The following is a 20,464-nucleotide window of genomic DNA, read 5'->3' as shown; positions in this document are numbered from 1 at the left end:
CACTTATACATTATTTGATTTGTACAGTTTTTTCTACGTTTTGAAACAATATGTCGCAATTAAATAACCTTTATATGAAAAAAAAAATGTGTTATGCAATACAAACACATTAAAGGAATATGATATTCTCAGGGTATCACATCCGCGGACATATCTTTCATATAAATGTTGCCTCTAAAACAAAAATAAATAAATATATAAATGTGTAAATATAACTAATTACAATGAGATATTTTAAGAGAGACCTTCAAAGCTAATTTTAAATGCTTGGCTACTTATTAAGCAATTTTACTGCTCAGATATATTATTTCTTTAACAAATATTATGACAGCATTTTCTGCACTTTATTATAATGCTTTAATTCATTTACTACACTGTATTTAAAACTAAAAAAATATTTCCTTTGAAGAAAGCATTTAATTTTTAACGCTGAATGTATTTAAAATTTTTATTTACGTCTACAAAATGATCAGTATGATATTAGAAAGACATTGCATTTATTAGCATTTTTCCTGCAACTGCATTTTGTTTCAAAAGAAAAAAAAAGCACCGAATAATTTAAATTAACCGTTTGCTTATCATTTCAAATGCCTAGCAATGCATTATTTAAACTCATGACACAAATACGTTATTTGTTATTCAACATTTCAACCAGCCATTGGCAAATAATTTACTTATTATACTTTGTTTCAACAATTTATTTTCTCTGGAGGAAATAACTCGAAGTAATTCCACAAAGGAATCCATTCCACTAGTCTGAGGCTAAAGTATAAAGAAGAAATCTGCCTTTGGTGTAGTGATAGATGAGACTCATGGGTGTGCTACAAGATTCTCGTTTCCTCTACTAGAATATCGCTCAAAGAAAACCTCGTTGAAGTTAATAGAAACCGGGGGCTTTTATCTTTTCGCCAGAACAGGTTAACAGACACCAACCAATTTGTCATAGAAGGTAATGTCATTAATTATGATATTTGAAGCTCAGCAGGAACTAAATGCGTAATTGACAGCATTTTCAGCAGTTTAGTTTCAGTAACTAAGGACCATAAGTGCATTATTCATTAAAGTGGTGTTCGTTTTCTGGTACTGAGGAGCGTGCGTAAGTGATGTAAGTTATGTGTATTGAGTGGTACTTTGAGTGATTGTGCTTGTTTTTAATCATTTTTTTCCCAATTTTTAAAATTTAATTCTGATCTTCTACAAAGTATAACTATACCACAACAATAGTTTATTTACAAAGATAAAACTTTTTTACAGACACAATCACTTGCTTATGCATTAAAATTAAATCAAATTAACGTTTATTTGACTTTACCATCTTTTTTTATTAAATAGTAAAATCTTGTTAAAAAATACTATTTACCTTCAGGAACAGGTTAACAGACATCAACCAATTTGTCACAGAAGGTAATGTCATTAATTATGATATTTGAAGCTCAACAGGAACAAAATTCGTAATTGACAGCATTGTCAGCAGTTTAGTTTCAGTAACTAAGGACCATAAGTGCATTATTCATTAAAGTGGCGTTTGTTTTGCTGGTGCTGAGGACTGCGTGTAAGTGATGTGAGTAAAGTACATTGAGTTTTGAGTGGTTGTGCTTCTTTTTACTCTTTTTTTTTCTAATTTCTGAAACTTATCTATGACCTTCCACAAACTATGCTAAAACAATAGTTTATTAACAAAGATAAATTTTTTGTATAAACACAAACACTTGTTTATGCATTCGTTACAGAACGTTTATTTGACTTTACCATCTTTTTTTATTAAAGAGTTAAATCTTGTTAAAAAATACTATTTACATTCAGGAACAGGTTAACAGACATCAACCATCTTGTCATAGAAGGTAATGTCATTAATTATGATATTTGAAGCTTAGCAGGAACAAAATGCGTATTTGACAGCATTTTCAGCAGTTTAGTTTTAGCAACTAAGGACTATAAGTGCATTATTCATTAAAGTGGTGTTTGTTTTACTGGTGCCGAGGAGTGCATGTAAGTGATGTGAGTAAAGTACATTGAGTTTTGAGTGCTTGTGCTTGGTTTTACTCTTTTTTCTAATTTCTGAAAATTATCTATGTCCTACCACAAACTATAGCCAAAACAATAGTTTATTAAAAAAAGATTTTTGTATAGACACAAACACTTGTCTATGCATTCGCCACAGAACGTTTATTTGACTTTACCATCTTTTTTTTTATTAAAAAGTTAAATCTTATTAAAAATACCTTTTACCAACTCTTGTTAAAAATTACCAATAATAGTTACATCTCTCCTGAATTGTGAATACTTTGTACCTCTACGAATTTTTGTTATTAAAGAAAAACAGTATAAGTTTACTCGATGCTTTAAATATTTGCTCATTTCTTAAAGTGTGAAAATTGTGCTCTATTAACTTCTTTTACTTACTAAAGCATTAAAGCGCATTTAAACAATAGTAGAATGCAAAAACTGTTGCGTCGTTCCCAAACTTCGAAAACTGTATTTATTCCCTTAACTTAGAACTCTCAATACAAAAAAAAGGCGATGATAGAAAGCGATTTTCTTCCTTTGTACGAAGTTAAAACATCAACCGTCTTTTAGAAAAAAAAATACATTTTTTTATTTTATAGTTTTAGCTGGATAAAAGTACGAACTATCTATAGTTGGAGCAAACCTAACCTGACAGCATTGTGAAGGCTGTCTGCACAGATAATAATCACAGCCCTACAACACTGCCAGGATGCGTTTACCTCAACCATAGTCAACATTTCTAATTAATTTGTGTTTACTTCTTTACTTAAATGCATAATTCAATCAATATGTGGAAATGTTGCTGCTATTACCGTAAGAATAAGTGCAATATTCAGAAATAATGGATTCAGATAAAAAGTATTATATAGAAGGAAAATTTGCTTTATTAATTCATTTTTTGTTTCATTTATTTATTGCTCAATGTTTCTAATTATCTACTTAAAACGCATTGCAGGATAGCTGTTGTTCTATCTACAACTCAAGGCTTCCTCTTAACTAGGACTATAATGGAAGTAAATCACATTCCCTTAACAGTACACATTGAGTTTTAAGAATTGACCAAATATTTTCCTTTCCTTTTGAAATTATAATGTTTGTTATTTTGATAAATAATGTATCTTATTTTATGCAAAGTGCAAGAAGTGTATTAATATTGACTATTAATTTTAACGTTTCAGAAAGAATATGGGAGAGAAGAAAAAGTGGGATGTGTGTGTGTGCTTCTTCAATACTTAATTCTTTTTCCCCCTTCGTTCAGAAATGAAAATATGTAATTTTATGATATTTTATCAGCAATACACATTGAGTTTGACGAAAACCAAATAAATTCTTTTTTTTTTTAATGTTATTTTGATAAATGAGGTATTGGCCAAATTATTAGACTAAAGAGTTTTCTTTTTAATTTTTTGTACACTATTTGTACTAAAATACTATTTATTTTACTGTTAAAGTACAGTACATACTGTACACTGATTATTACATTATTTTAGCATAATTTAATGTTTGCAGGTGGCAGCACTGTCTGTTTTGTTTATGTTCTTTGTTTATCTACCTACCAGGAACATAACCTCAATCAGCTTAAACAGTTCACTAGTTCTTTTTATTAGTATGTTCTGTTATATTTAAAGTTAGTTTTGGTAATTAGTGAGTGTGTGTATGTGAGTATATATAATAGTGAGTATAAACAATTTTTTACCTCCTTTTTTAAAAAGTTAAGAAATGGTGTAAACCTTGTGAAAAGTATGCCAAAAGGACTTAAAATGCTCATCAAGAACAAGGGAATGCATACGAAATATTAGATAATTATTTTACTGTTCGTTAATTTGTCTATAGTTATGTAATCAATAAGGAATTTGCTTTTAAAACAATCTTAGTCTAATAACTTGTCCAGCACTGTATATTATACTGAGTACAATAAGAGCATTAATATATTTATATTAGAATACCGATAAAATACGGAATCAGAGAACAAGTGGGATGTGCCTAGTTAAATATTTCATTTCTTTGTTTTTCTCCTACGTGCAGAAATGAAAATATGTAATCTTCTCACATTTCACCATAAGTACACATTGAGTATTACGAATTAACCAATTTCTCCGTTTTATTTTTGAAGCTACAATATTTATTATTTCGATAAATATCGTATCTTGCATTATACTGAGTACAATAAAACCTTAATGTTAAATACTGATGTTAGACTATCGGAAGGAATATGGAATCATAGAGCAAGTGGGATGTGCCTACTTAAATACTTAATTTCTTTGTTTTTCTCTTACGTGCAGAGAGGAAAGTTTGCAATCTTCTCACATTTCACTAACAATGCACACTGAGTTTTTGCAAATTAATCAAATTTTCTGTTTTATTTTAAGTTATTATATTTATACTTCTGATACATAATGTATCTTACATTATACAGAGTACAAGAAGCGTATTAATATTAAATATTAATATTAGAGTATTGGCGAGAATATGGAAGCAGACAACAAGCGAGATGTGCCTAATTAAATACTTCATTTCTTTGTCCCCCCCCCCACGCGCAGAAATGAAAATTTTCTGTTTTATATTTTTAGTTATAATATTTATACTTCTCAAAAATAATGTATCTTATATTATACAGAGTACAAGAAATGTATTAATATTAAACATTAATATCAGAGCACCGGCGAGAATATGGAAGCAGAGAATAAGCGAGATGTGCTTAATTAAATACTTCATTTCTTCGTTTTCCTCCCACGCGCAGAAATGAAAATATGTAATCTTCTCGCATCGATATTTTCCTAACATCATCACAGCTCAATATCCGTTATTGTCTTCGAAGAAATGAATCACAAATCGCAGACTGCGGTTCAGCAGCAGTTGTCCATCGATCCGATATATATAACTTTCTTTCCCCCATCCACACAATGTAAACGGTATCTTTTCCTTCACTCTCTCCTCTCTCGTTCTGGACCGTGAAGAATGATCTTCAACAATCACTCATGCAATCCAGGAAAGACAGACCGAAGCCGGCGCTACAAGTCCGGAGCAGAAGCAATTCTCTTCAGCAAAACCTAAACATACACTATAGATTCCTTGGAGATGAGTCTACAATCCGGGAGTGCCAGATGGTCCTTGTCTGGGACAATAATTCATCCAAGCGGAAAGGAGGATTCGTCCCTTTTTCTCTTGCACCCACCGCCATCGATTTCTAGTGGTATAATGAGAGATGGTTAGGATGTCGGTCATCGTAAATCCTCACGAGATAGGCCCGTGTTCTTGTTTTCTTCAGGTGCTGCATTTGGATTGTGTGAGGGTGTCATACAGAACCATTTATGGGAAGGAAGAAAATATGCTACAGAAAAAGCTTTTAGTTCATACATAATTGAAGCAATCTGTGTTTTGATATGTCGTCGGGTCTACCGTTTCTGATGCATTTAGTTCAGTATGTTAAATTTTAAAATGAAACTTTTGAAATCATTTCAAGAAAACAATAAAATAAGATGCATAAATCGCTTTAAGTTCATGTATTAGCTTATATTATCTACATTTTTATGTGTCAACAAGTATACCGTTTCTGATGCATTAAGTTCATTATGGTTAATTTTAAAATGAAATAAAACCCAAACAGAAAGGGGTTTTCGTCCGTTTTTTTCGTGCACCCACCGCCATCAATTTCTAGTGATATAATGAGAGATGGTTAGGATGTCGGTCATCGTAAATCCTCACGACATAGGCCCGTGTTCTTGTTTTCTTCAGGTGCTGCATTTGGATTGTGTGAGGCTGTCAAACAAAATCATTTATGGGAAAGGAGAAAATATACTACAGAAAAAGCTCTTAAATCATATATAGTTGAAGTAATCTGCATTTTGATATGTCGTCGCGTCTACCGTTGCTGATTCATTTAGTTTAGTATGTTAAATTTTAAAATGAAACTTTCGAAATCATTTGTAGAAAAAAATAAAATAAGATGCATAAATCGCTTTTAATTTTTATATTAGTTTATATAATCTTCATTTTTATGTGTCAACAAGTATACCGTTTCTGATGCATTAAGTTCATTGTGGTTAATTTTAAAATGAAATAAAACCCAAACAGAAAGGGATTTCGTCGGTTTTTTTTCGTGCACCCACCGCTATCGATTTCTAGTGGTATAATGAGAGATGGTTAGGATGTCGGACATTGTAAGTCCTCACGAGATAGGTCCGTGTTCTTGTTTTCTTCAGGTGCTGCATTTGAATTATGTGAGGGCGTCATAGAAAATTTCAAAATAATTTATAGGGAAGAAGAAAATATTCTGCAGAAATCGCTTTCAGTTCATGCATAGTTTAAATAATCTGCATTTTATTGTTTCGTCAGGTATACCGTTTCTGATGCATTCAATTTATTGTGTGTAATTTTAAAACGAAACTTTCGAAATCATATAGGAAAAAGTAAACTATGCTGCTGAAATCTCTTTCAGTTCAAGTATAGTTGAAGTAATCTGCAATTTAATGTTTCGTCTGGGTATACCGATTCTGATGCATTTAACTCATCGTGTTTAAATTTAAAATGAAATAAATTCAAAGCGGGAAAGGGAATTAGTCCAATTTTCTCTTGCATCCACCCTCCATCGATTTTTAGTGAAACTGGAGATGGTTATCGCTACTCTTCACGAGATATGTCAGAGTTCTTGTTTTCTTCAGATGCTGCATTGCGATTGTGTGAAGGTGTCACAGAAACTTTCGAAATTATTTATAGCAAAGAATATAATATGCTACAGAACTTGATATTAGTTCACGTAAATTTGAAGCAATCTGCCTTTTTATGATACGTAAGTTATCCCGTTTCTGATGCCTTTGGGAATTGTCATTGTGGACATCGTGCTCGTCAAAAGTACAGACGACAAAAATACATAGCATAAGATCTAATTGTCCAATGCAACTACACTTTCCTGAAATTCTCATGACCAGGAAGTTGCTGCCTAAGCGAATGATCATTTCATAGCATATGAAACCAACATAGTTAAACCAGTTCCATATTATTCTTATTCAAACCCGCAACATGAAACTCAATATCTATAACTTAACTCAACACCACTAAGACAAAGACTGGATTAAAAAAATGACTCAAGCTTCTTTCTAAGGAGAATTTCGTTTCGCATCTTAAACTCAGTTGTATCACGCAGTTCCACCAGGAAGCCTTAAAAGAGCAAACAATATCTTCCCAAAATATCATCTAAAACACAAAAGATCGTTCAATCTCAAATCTTGTATAACACAGCTGGATCATGAATTGTGCAGATAAACACATTTACAACATTTGTTAGGCAACAACAAATTAAAACGATTTATTATTTACTGCTTGACGCTTTTTATATTTATGATGCAAAAATAACATTTTACAGTAAAAACATAAATATATTGTACTGCATTTTAATTGCATAAAAACCTTACCTAGCATTTTGAGGTCCTACACTAGCTAAAATATATGATGAACTTGCATTAATGTCTTCATTTTTTATAGCTTCTGATTCCATTCCTAGAGCACCTGAGCATTCTTCTGAAAAAGAAAATAAAAGAAGTTTTTTATTTTACAAATACTACTATATCAAATGCGAACTATGTCAACTATAAAATTAAATTAATTTTAAATTTATATAAAACAATTTTTACTGTTTATACATCTCATTAATGCATCAATATTATTTATTATATCCGAAAAAGCTCAAAAATGTTTTCTCAATAATTGGAAGCTGCAAAAGAAAGGTGAACCACTACTGGGACATGATTCAGTTGTTTAAATTTATTATAATGAAAGATGTTACGGGGCTGAAGTTTAGCACTGAAAACAGGACAAGGGGTCATTGTTTTAAGCTATTTAAATCTCAGGCTAACATGGATATTAGGAAAAATTATTATACAGTTTTAATAATACCTGTAATTTTATTTGCGAATAAATGATGCTCATCTAACCAGTTTTGAAGAAGTGGAAATATAAAGATTTTAGAAATATTGTTTTTCAGCAACTGGATTCGTTTATTATTCAAAGATAAGCGGAACATAAACAAAATATATCTTTTAAAGCGTTTAATTATTTTTACATTTAAGAAGAAAAAAAGATAATGGTAACTTAAAGAGAAAAAAAAATGCTTTTGTAAAAATGATTTTCTCTACTGTGACATAAATCAAAGAATACATCATTTCATGACTATTTCTTCAAATCTTCAAAAGGGGGAAAAAGTACGTAACCTCCAGCCTGATATGGTAATAAAAAATCAAATATGCATATTCAACCACGAAAATTCCCTATCGCAATCAAAACACCACCATACCTCTGATGATAGAGCGGTGAAATTACTGAATCGTTCAATCTCGCTAGCAATTTGTTTCTTTTATACTTTGCTATCATTTGAAGCAACATCAACGTTATAATATCATGTCAACAGCGATAAAGTTTCTTTAAGTTTTCCTGATTTCTTTTTATTTTTTTCGGCACTGAGTATAGAGGGCTGCTGGCAAATTGTCCCAGCTCAATTTTATTATGAGAGATATATAAGCCTTTAAATTACTCTCTCTCTCTCATTCTCTGCGTTTTTTTTCCTTCAGGGTTATTGCTTTCCAGAAAGTAGCATAACTTGAGTTAAAGATATTTGCAACTATGACTTGTTGTTTTCAAAACTACTAGTTATTTTGATGTTTTAAGAAAAGGACAACTTTTATTTAATGATATCTTCTTGGTGTGTAACTACTAATGGTATTTTTTTTCGTTAAAACTGAATTACTTTAAAAGTTGATAACAAACAGAACGAAAACAAATGCAAAGCAAATTTTTAATTAACATCAATAGAAGACAATATTTGTAGATATGAAATGCAATAACATTAGGATGAATAATCAAGTAATAAAACCATGTTTAAGAGTCTTGTCTCAAACCAAATAACTTCAGATAATAAATGCATATAGTACGTTTTGGTTATATAGTGCGTTAATGGTGTAAGAGTCCGAAGATCTTAAAATAAATATATCAGTAAATGAAAAATAAAAATGCAGAAATGAAACGACATCTGAGGCAGTGAGAAGCAAAGGGATGTAAGTGGCAAAATTAAAAATTTGGAGATAACCAGTACACATGGTAGGTGAACCTCTCCTCTATCTTGGGGCAAGAGATGGTACTAATAGCCCTGGTAGTTGCTGCTATACAGCATGATTTAGAAAAAAAATTCAATGAAAGTCTACCTAGGATCTGATCTTTAACCATGTTTTACTCAAAACTTGAAAATGTCCACTTGCATCCCTTTGCTTCTCACTGTCTCATCTGTACTCTGTCATTCAACTCTATGTTTCAACTCTGTATGAAACGACAATTGTCTAGAAATAAACGTTACATATATTTTCCTACAAGAACTTAGACGATTAAAAAACAAATCAATTTAAAAGTTAACCGAATCACTTTTCACAGCCTTTAAACTTTTCATAATATAAAAGATATCTTCCGTTGGGTTTAATCAAAATTTCTCTACCCTATCATTCTGTAACACCACAAAAAGGACGATAAAATGCCAAACTTCATTAGTATTCTATTTTGCGTAACGAGGCAACACACATCCATAAATATGACGGATTATTGTGCGTGTGAGCTTTTCTGTTTTGCTTGAAATCTACTAAGAAAATAGACGCTTGGAAGCGTGCGCCTTCTAATAGATTTAAGCAAATTTTCATATCTGCGGGTTTCATATTTAACTTTCTCAAGTTGTGAAAGTTGCCTCTTGAATACATAACAAGAGGGTGTCTGAGGAATCTCTACTGCTTATTTTTAATATTATAAATGACGCATGATTGCTTCAAAGAAAAAATCGGAACAAGAGAAATTTCAGGTTGCTTTTGAAATAAACACTTTTAAGGACCTTTTTAATTACTTTTTGCAAAATTAATACATGTATAGCAATTACTTTATTTAAATAAACTCGTATCAAATGTGTTTTTCATCTTTACTCACACACACAGATATATATATATATATATATATATATATATATATATATATATATATATATATATATATATATATATATATATATATATATATATATATATATATATATATATATATATAAAAAATCTCGTGTCACGATGTTTGTTCGGGGTAAAATCCGAAACTACTCAACCGATTTTTCTCAAATTTCATATATATGTGTCATTTGGTCCAACTTAAAAGATAGGATAGTTTTAATAATTTTTTATTGCAAATTTCATATTAATTATGCAATAAAAGTGTGAACTAATTGTTTAGTTCTAAAAAGTCTTAATAGATGGCGGTGTAAGTTAATTAATCGATATAACTCGAACATCCTATGACTTACTGCTAAAACACACCATGATAAAAAAAACTCAGAAATGTTGCTTAGAATTTCCATATAACGTTTCGGGATATTACAGGTTATTATTCACTTCCTGAGAAAATCAACAATATTTTTCAAAACATTTCCTTGAATTGCTACAAATTGCAGATTTCATACCTTCGTGAAAAATATTTTTCTCCACCAGTATCAAGATTAACTAAACGCATTTAATAGGTGTATCGGTTTCGGAGCGACTACGGTTCGTCCAGATTGACTCAACACCCAATGAGTGCGAAATGATATCTGGTCCACGAAGAGTTGCAGGGGAGTTACATTCGAGCTACTTGCTTGAGAGTCTGTCTTCGCGTTGGCCCTGCGTGCATTAATGCTTTGAGAGCTTTCGTAGAAAAGCAGGAAGGTTCCGGGCTAATATATTAAACCTGCGGTAGGCTTCTCTGAAGGTGCCAGTATCATAACTGCCTTTAACAAAGAAGACTACTGTATTATTCAAAAATATTCCAGGTTAATTTCAGGAAGGTTAATGAATTTTAGACGAAAACAATTATTTTCTTTATTTTGTTCCCCAAGAGATTTTTAATATCATTAATTCTTGCAAAGATACGTTCGCAACAGAAAATTGTAGTGACAATTGCATCGTCAGGCATTGCTGCTACTTTTTTAGATGGTAGACGAACAGCACATTCAGCTTTAAAGTTGCCCATTAGATATTCATAACAAACAAAACGCAATGTGTAACATTAAAGAAAAAAAAAAACGTGGTATCGCTGTAGTGTTGCAAGAGAGTGAAATTATAATTTGGGATAAGTGTACTATGGCTCATGAGTAAAAGCATTCATACGAAGCACATCATAGGATTGTGCAAGATTTGAACGGCAACGATAAACTTTTAGACGAAATTGTCTGAATACTGTCTGGGGACTTCCGGTAGACATTACCAGTTATTCCGATGAAATCAACGCATGTTTAAAACAATCGTTTTTATAGCGTAATGTCGAGATAATGCGATTGGCCATGAACATGCGAGTATTAAAACAAAATAATCTAATCGCACAAGTATTTTCTAAGCAATTGCTGGGTATTGAAAACGGTGAAATTGAACTGTATTAAAATATACAGTACAAGAAGTAGCCAGACAATTTCTACACTGCCGTTGAGACGAAAAGTGAACTAATTGAGAGTCTATTAACAGATAAATTTAATTTTTTTGAAATCATAATTGCATCTGTAAAAAGCGCTGGTTTTGTAGCAGTTTTGTTTTCGGTAAACATTCCCGAACAGACAGGTGTATTTGTGGATCTTCAATTGTCGACTGTCAAATACATATCCCGATGCATGTCGCAAACTGTATTTATTGGTCGCACAAAGTCATTGGGAGTTGACACTTTCTAATGCAAGTTTGACTAAAGGAGAAACACTATTCGTCAACTGTTGAAAACAATTTTGACAACATACTATCCAACACAATTATCATTTTTTAAGGAGAAACTACATAACTTTCACGTTTGAAAACGTATTTCATGAAGTTTAACAAACACACAAATGTCCAAATCCAGATTTTACACCAGAGATGAATATGAAGCTTTAGTTTTAACTGAAGATTTTTGCGTTTCAATTTCAAATTTGCCACTTAGTTATTATGATATGCCGTCACTTGATAGTTGGGCCACCGACTTAGTTAACACTGATTTGTAACGTATAACAACAGAGCAATGACGCTGTCTTAGCTACAATTATTCGAATAATGAGCCATTACTGACGGCTGAAAAAAAAGCTCCCCATTGATGCTGAACAAGCCTGTGCAGTTGTCGATGAAAACAAAGCAGGAAACATTCCACCTGAATTTTTAAATTCCTTGCGTACACCAGTAATGCGACTACACGATTTCCGGTTGAAAATTGGCTCAACAATTTATTCTTTTTCGCGATTTAATCCCATCTAAATTACGCAACGGTACACGTTTCTTTATCAAATTCAACAATTTTGACGGGAAAGTTTAAAGGAAAATTATTTGTGTTGCCACGTAATCCATTCATAGCGTCATAATTTTCAAACACATTTGAAAGACTTCAATTTTTGATTCGTTTAGCTTTTGCAAAGACCATAAATAAATCTCAAGAATAAACAACGCCTACTCACAAGTGGAAAGTTATCATACTTTTCGTATTAGCAAAAGACAGGTTAAGCAAGAACATTGTGCACAACTTAGTGCTTAGACAGTTTTCAGTTTTCAAATGATAGAAACAATAGTTCGAAGTCAATGTTATCTACTTAATTGAAAAAATTTAATTTTTATATGTTTTATATTTAGTTAGTGTATTTTCTAAAGAAGTTATTGATTACAAACTATGGAGGTGAATAAAATGTAGTGTAGAATCTAAAAGTGTATGGTGGTTTACGCTTAGTTTCTACATTCGGTTATTTTACAATCAGTTTCGATATTTGCTATCACTTATTTTTGCTTTTTCTTTTGGCCGAAGTCATACTTACAAAATTTACTAAGCGTAAGTATAGTGTTTTTTTCATAGAAAATTTAGTAAGTACTTATTGAATTCAATAAGTACTTTCTTCAGCCTGCACTGTAAAAAAAAAAAAAAATCCGAAACGTTACTGAGTAAAAATTTTCGATACTTGCTTGCAGTTCTGGCTAAGCTTTCGCTATAGAAAGCTCCGAAACTACTCAACCGATTTTTATCAAATTTTATACCTATGTGTCGATTGGTCCAACTTGAGAGATAGGATAGGTTTTATAAATTTTATTGCAAATTAAATATTAATTATACAATAATAGTTTGCATTACTGCTTATAAAAGTTCCTTAATAAATCAGAAAGGTGCTAAGCTTTTTTTTTTTTATCCCTTCCTAAGTTTACACTAAAGTTCCAGAAACACGACTAGCTTCGAACGGGAAGATCTTCGAATTTTTCAAGAGGCTTCCGAGATAATTTCAGGAAGGTTATTAACTTTTATCGGATAACTTTCCGGGTTTTGGCATGACATGTTACTGGCAGAAATTGGCCACATCAGCTGCCCATAATTTTCCAGGAACATTTATGAATCGTTTTTACATTGAATCACGCCCATTATCAATCTCTTATGTCTTAAAATCGGCTAAACTATTTTAAGCTCTATTAAAAAATTTATTTAATTCTATCAAAATAATGAGTAAAAGTTTATTTTAATCCAACTTCTTTGCCACAGCAACGCGTGGCTGGGTCAGCTAGTATAATATATATTTTACATAGTTCTTCTAATTGAGACTTAATTTCTTCAATTAAAGAAAATGCTTTGAATTTCATACAGTAGAAATATAAAAAAAAACCTTAACTATTTTTTATTCCCCTTTTCTCATGTGATTTGCAGATAAAATAAGTATATATAGCTGGAAAATATACTTTATTTTCTTTCAATGTTTTTATAAGACAGAATAGCTTTTCTAAATTACATAAATTAGCTTAACCTTTTTTATTGTAAAATAAAAGCGAAAGAAAAAACTGCATAACAACAGACACATGCAACAACTTTTTCGTTTCGAAAATAATTTTTACCGGAAATGGCAAAAAAAAAAAAAAGTTTATAAAAACTAAACTTTTAACATTTAAGAATTTCGTCTCTGCAGCAAAAAATAAATTTACTACTTGGCAGAAGATAAAGTAAACGTCTGGTTTCTTGGTAAGTGTTTACGCATCTGGCTACCAGAAAAATATCACTCTCCTGTTCAGAACTGAAAAGTCTTGACTAGTAAAAACAAACGCATCCAAAGTTTTAGACGTTTTATTTAAAAGTTGGAAAGTAAACCAAAGCGCGACAACCTTTTTTTTTTCACCAACATATTTCTGAAAAACGTAAACAAACAAAAAGAAAAAAAAGTAGTAATTGTGGAATAAAAGTTTTTTTTTTTGATAATTTGTTTAAAAAATATTCAGCATGCGTGAAATACCTATCTCATTTTACAGCACGGAAAACTGATTTTCTAGTTCTCATTTAAACGGATTGAAATTTTAGTGTTAAATGAAAGTTTAAGAATATTCCCAAATTTATTTTTAATATTAAACGACTATGTCTTAGCAAAACGCTTTGCGAAAAAAAAATGTATAATTCGATTACAGTAAAAGAAAGAATGAAGCAGAATTTTAATTAATATAATAAGAATGATTTCCAATGATCGACACACACACACACACACACACACACAAAAGCCTAATGTATTTTAAATGCATTTAACTTATATAACAACGAAAAAATAATTATTTGCACGCTCAAAAAAGTGGGTTTTTGAGAAAGGATTTGTTCTTTAAATGTAATGTGAACTCAAAATGGTTCAGATAACTACGAACTGTGTAAAATAAAAGGGAGGGGGGGGGGGGAATCTTCATCATATTCATATTATTCATCGTACAAGTTAAGTAATTTTTGATTCCGATAAAATCATTGGTAAATATATTTAAACCAGGCGATAAAAAGTTCGCTACGGAGAAAGTTAGTCATTCTTAAAAGAACGAAAGAAGCATGATTTGACTAAATTTCGTAGGAGTAGTTTAAAGTGAATTAACAAAAATAAGACACCTGATGTGTTGGAAATGCATGAAACTAACATAATAACGAAAAAGTATTTATCTGCACTCTGAAAAAAGAGTGTTTATGAGTCAAGGTTTGTTGTTTAAAGATTTGTTGTGTTGAAAACTGAAAATAGAAAAAAAAAAAAAAAACAGCGAATATTTTAAAACAATAGTCTTAATGTAAAAAAAAAGGGGGCGGGGGGGGGGTAGGGATCTTCATCATATTTTTTATGTATAAATATTATTTTGTATAAATTAATAATTTATGATTCCGATGCAAAACTACTAAAATTAATTTGAACCAGATGACATAAACCTCATAACAGAAAAATGCAGTCATATTTTTGCATCAATTCTTGGACTCTTCTCCGAAAATATTACCATCACGGCATTTTTTCATTTCCAGTAGTTACAACAATCATATTTCAAATGCACAGGCAGCTCTACCGTCACGTAGAGCAAACAAAATTTCCAGCCACGTTAGACCAATGTATAAATACAGCAGAGAAATGAAAGCATACGAAATTGCAGGAGAAAATAGGCCTACAACGTGCTATCCAGCTTGGCGTGCTAGCTGGAATTTTGTGGCATGTTCTGAGCTGAGATGAGGAATAGAAAAGTTGATGGCGTGAGGAAAGTTGGAGCAGAAGATTTGGTGATGGGTATAAAAACATGCCTGGAGAAATGACGTCGAGAAAGGTTACCATAATTGGCGGAAATGTTTTATTACAACGCATGGAATAATGTTTTTTTTTATTAAATACTAATTTATTATGTACTGCAGCCAAAACTCGTTAAAACGAATTCTTATGGACCGTCTTTTAAAATAAATTCGTCAAAACCGTAGTTCACCTTATCCGGGAAACAATAAACAACTAACTATAGAATGGGGATCAAAGATGAGGCAGTTAGAAGGAAAGGGATGTAATTGGATATCTTCAAATTTTGAGAAAAACGCGTTTAAAGATAACGTCCTAGGTATGATTTCAGTGATTTTTTTTTGTATATAATGCTGTACAGCAGCAGTACTATCTCTTGCACAAGACAGAGGGGAGATTCCCCTACTATTTGTACTGGTTATCTCCAAATTTTTAATTTTTGCCACATATTCCTTTGCTTTTCACTGTCTCAAATGTAGTTCCTCTTAGAAGCAATTCGTTTTAACCGTGTTCGAATTAACGAGGTTCGACTTAGAATTTTTAATTGCTGGGCATTAGGTGACAGATTTTTCAATATCGTAAGTTAGTTAAATAAACCCTTTTACATAAAATATGTAGCTTAACATTCGTTTCTTTACTATTATGATATTAGACACATTATCTATCTTCTTTTTGAAATGTGTTCAATTCTTCCGGTTATAAGTTTTGTAAAATAAAATGAACTGAAAAAAAAAATCAAGTTTTGATGCATTTTTGCGGGTTGTTTTTAAGTATTAATTACACTACAACTGACACGTATGAGTATAATGAAACAGCGTGAATAAAAGTGCAAATTTAAGCAATTTAAGCTATAACTAGAGTTGAAAACTCAGCAAAAAACTTTTTCAATGTTATAAATACTATCCTGTTCATTAGTGCATTAAAGAAAGATTCACGATAGCCCTAAACACTTGCCAAGCGAACAATTTTATTCATATTTGAAATGAGAACTTCCCATTTCTCTTTTTAATAATAATTATTAATGGAAAGCAAAAAAAAATTATAATATTAACAAAAATTTTTATATTCTACACACTAACATATTTAAGAATATGGGCAGTCAATTGGCCCTTTTTTTCGAACATTGGTCAAGAAATATCCCAATTTTTTTTTATCCTACTTTCGGTCATGATCGTCTCACAATCGCAATAAGACATCTAACTATATTCTCATAGCGCTCTATGACGCTGGCTCGCTAATAGAGCACATATTTTGTTTTTACAATATTTCAAAATGGTCATGCTCAGGGAGGAGGGAGGGAGGGGGGAGAGAAAAGACAACTGTTGGCCCAGGCTTGAGCCTGAAGAAGCTCCGAGATTAAAAAATTTAGGGGTGTAGGATATGTAGGTACTTAGGGGTAAACAATATGCAGAGGGGCCCGTAAAAGTCATTTGTGACTTTCCTTCTTCTGTGCACGCCCCTGGCTATCCTCTACTTGTTTTGGGCTATAGTTAACATATATTCTATGTACAGATGAAGAGGCTTGTTTTGTTAGCCTCGAAACAACTGTTTGTTGAGTTTTAAACTCTTTTTGTCAAATTTATTTTACTCCTTTTAGACTATTTCATTTTATTCATATCTTACTACATAGTCTCTATTGTTTTTTTCTAACTAGCACGTATATTTAGGTTTTAAGTTGTATCTGAACAAAAAATAATTTATCTCCAGTTTTTTTTTTGTTTTGTTTTTTCAGCAATTCATTTAAATAAGAACATGAACTACATATACTTAACATAAGAATATTCTCTCTAAACCATGCCAATATATTCGCAAAAGTGAAAAGTTGATTAATTTAACACAACACTATATGTGTAGCAAAGAGATGCTGTGTACTGCTCAGCACCGATAAACTTAAGAAAGTTTCGTCAGACAGTAAAAATGCAAAATAAATAAATAAATAAATGAATAAAAATAAAAATATTAAATAAATAAATAAATAAAAAGATAAATTAAACAATAAAAATACAAATAAACGAAGTAGAAAAACGATGCAAATATTAATATCTTGATTATATCAGAATGCGAATTGGACCTCAAATTAAAAAAAAAAAAACTTATATAGGTTTAAAAAATCTATTTAACTATAACTTAGTTTGTCAACAACAGATAATCAAAGTTTAAAAATGGAAAAACTGCGCACAATATTTTATAAGTAAAGAAAAGTAGTATAGAGCATTTTTAGAATAGCAAATATAAATTGCTTTTGTATTTTTGCGTAATAGATTAACCTAAAATATACATTTTTTTTTTGTTCTCGTCAAGTAATGTGTAAGAAAAGTTTTTGAAAGATTGGAAGGGAGTAGAAATATAGCATACGTAATACGTATGTAGAATTTGCAAAGGGGAGGGAGCTCAGTAGGTTACTCTTAACAAACCTACTAATTATCTTTGACTTGAAAACTTTTTATACCCAATAGCAAAGAAATGAATCCGTTCAAAAGTTACAGAAATATGATTAAAAATTTTCAGAGATGGGACTGCGAATATTCAATATATCATGCTCAAAATAAAAGCTTTAACTTGTTACGATTTGCTTCTTTATAAACCAAAGTATTCGTACTTAACGAACTTTATAAAAGTTTTCTTATTTTTCCTTTTAAAATTTCAAATTACCATTTGAAAAGTCCAAACAAACATAGCAAACATTTAAGTAACCCTAAGAAATTGTACAGAAATCGCGCCAGTTTATGTTCGCCAACTCTGCTTTCTATGGCAACCCAGGAAAATTGTCCTTCGTACACCAAGCAGCTGAAGGTATTGGTTCACGTAAGGTGGAAAAATGGACATGCAATCCTACTATTATAAGGGCGATTATACAACGCAGTACACAATCTTAAGCGATTGGAAGAGTTCTAACAGTTGCTAGAATTCCCATGGAACGAAGAAAAACGAAAAATAAATGGAGAAAATTGTCATTTCTCTGTACGAAATAAAACTTAATAGCACTTCATTGAATATTTAATGATTTGATATTTTATAGGATATGGCTTAGGGTTTGAATTCTTACTGTTTGTTTTATTGAAAAATGTAAACAAAACAGAACGACTGACAGACTCTTTCCTTCATGTGTAACCCTACTTTTTTTATATATTGGAATAATAATTTAGCATTTTGTTCTTGATTTAGTGACATTTTCACGATACAACACGCCTTTCAATATGTTTTGTTCTTTTCTTTCTTTTAACTTTTACGGAAAAGTAAGCTAAAAAGCAATCAAGAACTAACCCCTTCTCCCCCTAGTTATTTTGCACAGTGTCATTTGAAACAGGTTTGAGCAATTTTTAAATTAATTAGTGTAATTTAGCAGTTACAATTATATTTTACGTTTTAAACATGTAAATATTTAAAAATTGTTAAAAAAGTATTGTACACGAATTTTTAATGAACAATTAGTTTATAGTTGAAATCTAGTACAATACAATGCTATGCAGAAAATTGTATCCTGGATACGTACAACCGTACAGCAGAAAATATTAAATTGCAAAACAATCTCCATTCGCTAAAACTTTCAGAGACACTTCTGTTAGTTCTTATAAAAAACTATACATTGTGCTAGAATCTCAACAACAACAACTTTATTAAGTGATGTTTCAGAAAATAATCCAAATAAATCCAATTAGAGAGAAATTACTGCACAAAAAACTGTAATGCATTTTATTCTTAAAAGCGAAATCGAGTTCAAGAGTACTATACAAAAATTGTATCCAGGATACGTACAACCGTACGACAGAAAATATTAAATCGTGAAACAATTTCTATTTACTAAAACTTAATAATAAACTAAAAATATACATTTTGCTTGAAACAGGACGATAAAAAAAATTTAAGTGCTATTTCAGAAAATACTCAAACTAAAATCCAAGTAGAACGCCAATTTTAATACTGAATGCAAACAGATGCTGCTGTTTACTGCAAAGAGCGTTTGATCCATCGTAATTATCCAGAGTCAAATCATAATCAAATAGTTTTCCAATATGAAATTATCTTTCGCATTATGCAAAATTAATTTTCCAGCCATTGTGCTCTTTATGAGTTAATTAGCCCGGTGTTATCTGCTAATTGCTGACAATTTTCCAATTTCCAGCTTTTGTGAAAGACACGGTTAAGGTTACATCAGTTGGAAGATGCTGAATTTAATTAATGCCTCGACACTTTTCGATTATGGAGTAATAACTAGTAGAGCTGCATAAACTTTTAATTAAAAAATATTTTTTTAAAAAACTGTTATTTGACATAAATTTCTATCAGGCACGTAGTTCAACAATTTGCTGCTAACGGTGAAACAAACACTTTAAAAAACGTAAAAAAAAACTTTTAAAATTATAATTAAATTCATATTATTAATAAATATGTGTTTAGTCATTTTTTTCAACCAAAACTCATCTACTAACGGTATAAAAATTAACAATTTTGTGATAATTTATTATTTTCTTTTCTGTAGACGTTCTGAATATCAACTCATTTTTCACTAATGTGGTTGCATATCAACCTCCATCCCAGTCCACTAAATTAAAATAGCATCATTGAAAAAGAAAATGTATTATTTAGAAAAGAAAATACAAAATTAAATAACTGTCAAAATACTAAATAAATCTTATTCGTTAAAAAAAAACTTAAGTTGTTTATTTGCGAGCATTGCCTTCCCTATGCATCGAAGCATAAACTGTAAGGAAAAAAAAGAAGAAACACTCTGATTTTTTTACTTGAAAAAAATTAAAGTATTCGCAAAAAAAAAAAAAAAAAAAAAAAAAATGCTTCATATTACTTGTGGAAATCGGTGTGCATTTCTTGGCAGTAAACAGTTTCTAATTTGACACTTAGGCGCTAACTAAAGTGTAAACAGATTTTAGTAAAAAATAATTCATTCCACATGAAACTAAAGAACTC

At 30.8% G+C, this 20,464-nt stretch overlaps 1 protein-coding gene across 1 annotated transcript in view; it reads right to left on the bottom strand.

The window, feature by feature from the left end:
- LOC129225856 (discoidin domain-containing receptor 2-like) overlaps positions 1–20,464 on the bottom strand; it is a 214,878-nt gene that overhangs the window by 54,647 nt on the left and 139,767 nt on the right. Inside the window, exon 3 of the mRNA XM_054860378.1 lies at positions 7,419–7,524. Within this exon, the coding sequence (XP_054716353.1) occupies positions 7,419–7,524 (106 nt within the window). The remainder of the gene's footprint in view (positions 1–7,418; positions 7,525–20,464) is intronic.

The sequence above is a fragment of the Uloborus diversus genome, chromosome 7, assembly GCF_026930045.1.
Source record: "Uloborus diversus isolate 005 chromosome 7, Udiv.v.3.1, whole genome shotgun sequence".
NCBI lineage: Eukaryota > Metazoa > Arthropoda > Arachnida > Araneae > Uloboridae > Uloborus > Uloborus diversus.
Note: the sequence above shows the minus strand (reverse complement) of the source record. Positions and strands in the feature narration are given on the sequence as shown.